Genomic DNA, 5,878 nt, shown 5'->3' with positions numbered 1-5,878 from the left:
GCACACCTGCAGTATGTTCAACCCTTGGGAGGATGGACCAAGCAAAGAGCTGTACACAAGCCCTGGAAGCAGGTATGGGGCTGTTTGGGCAGGGAATTTTAGGGTCCCAGGTAACCATCATATGGTCTAGAAAGAGAGGTAAGGTCTCCGAGTGGGGCATTACTTTGGTAGAGTCTTTGGGCTAGAGGGGCACAGCCAGGGGAGCCAGAGAGAAGCTGCTAAAGTGAAGGCTCAGTGCAGGGCCTCTGGTGCCTGGATTCAATGCACTGGCAATGTCCCAAGTGGAAGTTGCCCTGCAGCCTGAATCCCAGAGTGAAGATAACATGGAGCAAGGCTGCAGCTGACCCATGAGAGTCAAGCAGGATGAGCATACAGCCTTTGAGATCTGGAAGTCTTTTGTTGCCACAGCATAATCTATTCTATCCTAACACACCTATCTTGCTCTGTGAATGTGAGTGACCATATCTTACTGACTTGTATCTCCAGCACCAAGCACATAATAAATACTCAAGTAGTACTGAATGCTTGCAGCCCTTCTGGATTTCATCTGCATGAGTAAGGGAGTTAGGGCAGATATTCTACAAGGTATCTTCAAATTCTAGCATCCCATGATTTCAATAATTTCAGAAATGAAAGGTTCTACATTTCCTTCTCAAACACCCACATGCTAAAGCCTAATTACAACCTGAATTCCCTTTTTCTTCTGATGAAAAGCTTTTGTATACAGCTGTATATGCTTACAGTATTGCAAGAAGTGCTTAAGGTTTTAAAGTCCTAGTGCAATCAGCCTGTACAGGCAAGAAATTAAATACTGAGAATGCCTTTCCTGTCCCTGAATACTGCAACCCTGAGTGATGTCTCCCAGCTCCACCCACTTTTGCTGCTGACTTGGGCAAGTAAACCTGCTGTTCAAAGACTATCTGAAATTACCTCTAAGAAGGAACTGCTTTGAGAATCAGGCTTATAATTAAACAGTAATTGAAGTTTCCTGCAGTTTTATGCATGGGTCTTATCTAATGCCTAAGTAGGTGAACTGCATGGCTTAAAAGTCAAATGAAATTAGATGCTTGTGGGAGTGAAAGAAGGTCTCTGTTCAGCAATGTTGCTTCTTTAGGCTCCAACTAGGTTTCCAGCACTATTGTCAGAGCACCTGCACAACACTAATGACAGTTCAACCCTGCAGAAGTGACTTTCGGAGAACCATGGAACAGTAGAGCTGAAATGGACCTCAGTTAGCTCTTTATCCAAAGCCCTTGTCTCACAGGAAATTGAAACCTAGGTAGGTAAAGTGATATGCCTCAGGTCACAGAAAAGGAGAAGATCAGGGAATTTAGGAGGTAAGACTATGATGGTTTGATTGATTTACTGGATGTAGGTTGATAGAGAAACAAAGCAATAGAGGACAATGCCACAGTTTCTCAGCTGGGCAAACAGAAAGAATGAGGGAGTCAAATGAGAAAGAGCAAGTCTGAAGGAAATTTAATGAGCATAGTTTCGGTTGTGTTGAGTTTGAGGTGTCTGTGTGCTGTACAGACAGATATCAAGCAGACAATTAGATATTATAAATCTGAAATTGAGGGGAAAAGGCAAGGCTAAAGAGATGAATATAGGGGTCATCAGCATAGCCAGCAGAATATCAACATCAAAGGGCTTTGTTCAAGATAAAAATTAATAAAATAAAGAGTTTACAAAGTAGACAACAAATGAGTGGCCAGGGAGACAGAAGGGAAGTCAGGATAGAAAGGCATTAGTAAAGGCGGGGGAAGAGAGGGCTTCAAGAAGGTAAGCATGTTCCATAGATGTGGCACATGCTGCTGATTGCTTCCCCAAGATTCCTTCTTCTTTTTTTCTTCAATAACAAAACCCTGATTTTTGCAAAGTGGCAATAAATCTGTTCCAAAAAACCCCAAACAACAAAATCTTGATTTCCCAGGTTCCTTTGTACAGAGGTGGCCCCTATGACATCCTTCTAGCCAAGCAGATGTCTATCTATTTAGTGGGGCTGCCAGGAAAACAACTCTTTTCCTGATACAAATGGTCAACCAGCTGGCATCTCACTTTTGCTCTTTGCCTTTTCTCCTTTATTCCTTCTTTCCTTCCAAAATAATGATTCTATGTCCAGAGGTACAGCAGCTGTCTAATGAGCATGAGTACAAGAGACACACACAATAGATGCTGGAGTGGAAAACTGAGTCTGATTCCTGATCCACTCAGTGGAAAGAGTGCGGAACTTGGGAGTCAACCTTGGACTCCTACCGCCATCTCACTTCTTTTGATTCAAGACACTTGATTCTACTCTTAAATAGCCTTCAAATTCACTTTCTTCTAACCACTCCCACTAGCTCTGCACCATTCATGCCCATGCCATGTCTTGCCTGGCTTACTGAACTGTTCTGCAGGTCTCCCTGCTTCCGCATTTACCCCTTCCAACCTGTCCTCTAACCTGCTGTCACCATCTCTCAAACATGGAATACTTTTCGGCTGATCCCTGCTTAAAATACTACCACGATTCTTCAGTGCTTAGTGGATAAAGTCAAAGGTCCTTAGCCCCACAGACAGGCTCTTTATGATCTGGCTCGTGCCTTAGATTAATTATCACATACTATGCGAGTATATATTTCATCCATTTTGTGAACAAGGACCACGTACCAAACATTGCACAAGAACTTTACATTTGCTTAGTCCTCATAATGTCTGTTCCTTCACATATTTGATATTAATATTCTCATTTCACAGATAGGTCAGCTGATTCTCAGAGAGGTTAAGTCACTTGCCCAAGAACAAACACATGGCCAATTTAAGTGGGGAAGGGCTGGATGTCAAAATTCTTTCCACCAAGGTAGGGCCTTGACATGAAAGAATGTACAGATCCCTCCCCCTTGCGTCCCCGGCCCTCCACCTCTGGTTCCTCGATATTCCCCATCTACCCTAATTGAGCAGCCTTGTTGAAGAAACCAGCCAAAGCCAGTCTTGCCCCTGGGGCCTGAGGCATTCAGCCCCTGCTGCGGTGGGGAGGAGACGGGTTCTCCACACCAGCGTTCAGCAAAGGAGGAGAGATTCGCCCAAAGCTGGAGCTGCTTCGCGGGCTGGTCGGCCTGATGCGCCCAGTCAAGGCCCCTCCCTCTCCTCGTTAGCTGGGTGTAGGGTTCGAAGTGCGGGGCTGGAGAGCTTTTCTCCTTGGACCTAGCCCGCGTGGCTGGCACCACGGCCGTGTCGGAGTGAGATCCGGGCTCCAAGGCCACCCCCTCCAGGATCCAGAGCTGTAAGACCAGGGGGAAGGACTCTTGTGACTCCCTCAAGACTCGAGCAAGACCCGGCTGACCACAAACAGCCTGGGCACTGGTCCCGTGCGCTTCGTCAGTTCAGCCCGCTTTGCTGCTAGAGCGCTTTTGCGCGCCGCTGTCGCCCAGCGCGCGAACCCAAAGCTGTCGCGGGCGGCGGGACCCCGCAGGATTGCAGCCCTCCGAGCCCTGAGAGCCTCGACGTTCTGAGACAGGCAGTAGGGGAATCTCCTGGGGGCTGCTATAGGTCGGATCGGGTCACCCGGATCTGTAACTGAAGAGGGATCCAGGTTCCCGAGGGACATCTCCAGCTGGACCTTAGGCTCTCGGACCGCGGACTCGGAGCCCAGGCTGCCCCGTGGGCAAACCGGCCCGAGTTCCGGTCTCCGGCACGCGACAGCCTCGCACCCCGGACCCTCCCCGGGCACGGATCAGGTCCAGCCGCCCTGCTCAGTCCTCCCGGGCAGCGGCGTGACGAACTCCGATTGCTCCAAGCACCCCGACTGGACCCTGGGCAGACTCTTCTCCCCGAGTGGCCTCTCCCCGGGGTCTAGTCCCCTCGCGCCCCCACGCGTCCTTCTTTGTTTCTGAGCTTGCTCTGAAAGTGATGTAACGAGGCCAGGCTCGCGCGCCGCTTTCCCACTTTCCCAGACTAAGTCCTTCCTCCCTCCAGCACCCGGCGCTCTGCGCGCAGAGCCAGGCGCTGGGCTGCGCCGCCGCTCCTCTCCCAAAGCCCTGGAGACCGACGGGCACTGTTGGGAAAGAGAGGCTCCTACGTCCCACCTCCTGGATGCAGAGTCAGTGGGAAAAGCCAGGCTTTCCTTCCAGAAACAAGGGAGAGAGCCGAGGAAACAGCTGCTGTGGAGGTTTCTAAGGAGACTCAGACTGGCTTTTTTCCCTGCTCCTGGGAGACCGCAGGAAACCTCAGGTACTTCGGTGATCCCAGTCGGTGGATGTCTATATGAGAAAGAGAGGGGTTGCAATAGTAAGAGACAGACAGAGAAAGAGAGAGAGCAACAGAAACAGAGGGAGAGACAGAGACAGAAACCAAGATTGACAGACAGCGTCAGAGACAAGGAGTAAGAGAGAGAGTTGGTGGGTGGGAAATTGACTTAGGTTGTTTTGTTTTGTTTTGTTTTGTTTTGTTTTTAACCCAGTGCGGTTTTGCCTCTGACAGTAGGGAGGAACATTGCTCCCTGGCCAGCAGGCAAGTCCCCAACCTGGATGGAGTGAAAGATGCGGCCTGATGACATTAACCCGAGGACTGGGCTGGTTGTGGCCCTGGTCAGTGTCTTCCTGGTCTTTGGCTTCATGTTCACCGTCTCTGGGATGAAAGGAGAGACTCTGGGAAACATCCCCCTCCTGGCCATAGGGCCAGCCATCTGCCTACCAGGCATCGCAGCCATTGCCCTGGCCAGAAAAACTGAGGGATGCACCAAGTGGCCCGAGAATGAGCTGCTGTGGGTCCGCAAGTTGCCCTGTTTCCGGAAACCCAAAGACAAGGAGGTGGTGGAACTGCTGAGGACCCCTTCAGACCTGGAGTCGGGCAAGGGGAGCTCAGATGAGCTGGCTAAGAAGGCAGGCCTCAGGGGGAGGCCTCCCCTCCAAGGGCAGGGCGAGGTACCTATGGCTAGCTCCATCACTAACCCCACACCCACGGAGGAAGGAGAATGCCAGAGCCCAGTCCAGAGCGGGCATCGGGAGGAGACATCCAGATACCTGGATGGCTACTGTCCGTCGGGCAGTTCCCTCACCTACAGTGCCTTGGATGCCAAGTGCTCAGCCTGGGACAGGTCTGAGTGCCCTGAACCTGAGGACAGCATCTTCTTTGTGCCCCAGGACAGTATCATCGTTTGCTCCTACAAGCAGAACAGCCCCTATGACAGATACTGTTGTTACATCAATCAGAGCCAAGGCAGGTGGGACCACGAGACGATAGTCTAAGCTTTGCATACAAAGGTCTCTGTGTTGATAGAAATATGACTGTACTCAGCTCCCAATGGAAGGAAACTGCCCAACAGCTGCTGCTCCAACAGCCTTCACACTATTAGAAATTGATCTGGTATGTGATGGGTATGCAAGCTTCCAGTGCCTGAGAGCCATGTAAATAGGCATGTTGGGGACACACTTTAGGGAAGGATGATGAGGGTTAAGGACACTGGAAGAGGCAGTGGGTAGGAAAGGAAGCAGTTCTAACTGCTTTAAAACAATTTAAACCATGTTGGATGTTTTGTAAAATAACCCAGAAAGTGCTACCGAGTACCTGCTGAAAGCAAGATAAATCTGGAGTGGGCTGCAGATACCAGGCATGAAATGATACGTGAACTATTCATAGGGAAACTGAGCTGCTTTCCATCTAAAGAAATTGAATGAAAAAAACAATTCATTGCTTCATTATATGAAATTATTTTTGTCTGGTGAAAGCTTTTCACACTTAGTATTTGCTGAAAGAAAAAAAAATTAAGATAGAATAGCTACACCCCTCCTAAGGTGTGATGGTTACTGGAGAAAGGGGAGTTAAGACAGTTGAATTATGTAATTGAGTTTTGTGGTATTATCTTCAGACAAGATCAGGGTTTTTAAGTAAAGCAAAATAA

The 5,878-nt window shown here is 49.2% G+C and overlaps 1 protein-coding gene across 1 annotated transcript; it reads left to right on the top strand.

Annotated features, from left to right (window-relative positions):
• The first annotated feature begins 4,517 nt into the window (after window positions 1-4,517).
• On the top strand, window positions 4,518-5,225 carry TMEM215 (transmembrane protein 215). Its single transcript, XM_057720328.1, has one exon. The coding sequence runs from the start codon at window positions 4,518-4,520 to the stop codon at window positions 5,223-5,225; it is 708 nt and encodes a 235-aa protein (XP_057576311.1).
• The last annotated feature ends 653 nt before the right edge of the window (window positions 5,226-5,878 follow it).

Source organism: Hippopotamus amphibius, chromosome 2 (genome assembly GCF_030028045.1).
Source record: "Hippopotamus amphibius kiboko isolate mHipAmp2 chromosome 2, mHipAmp2.hap2, whole genome shotgun sequence".
Classification (NCBI taxonomy): domain Eukaryota; kingdom Metazoa; phylum Chordata; class Mammalia; order Artiodactyla; family Hippopotamidae; genus Hippopotamus; species Hippopotamus amphibius.
This window is presented reverse-complemented; position numbering and strand designations above follow the sequence as displayed.

What these genes read in the sequence shown, in the direction of transcription:
- TMEM215 (XM_057720328.1), top strand. Translation starts at nt 4,518, where the DNA reads ATGCGGCCTGATGACATTAACCCGAGGACTGGGCTGGTTGTGGCCCTG.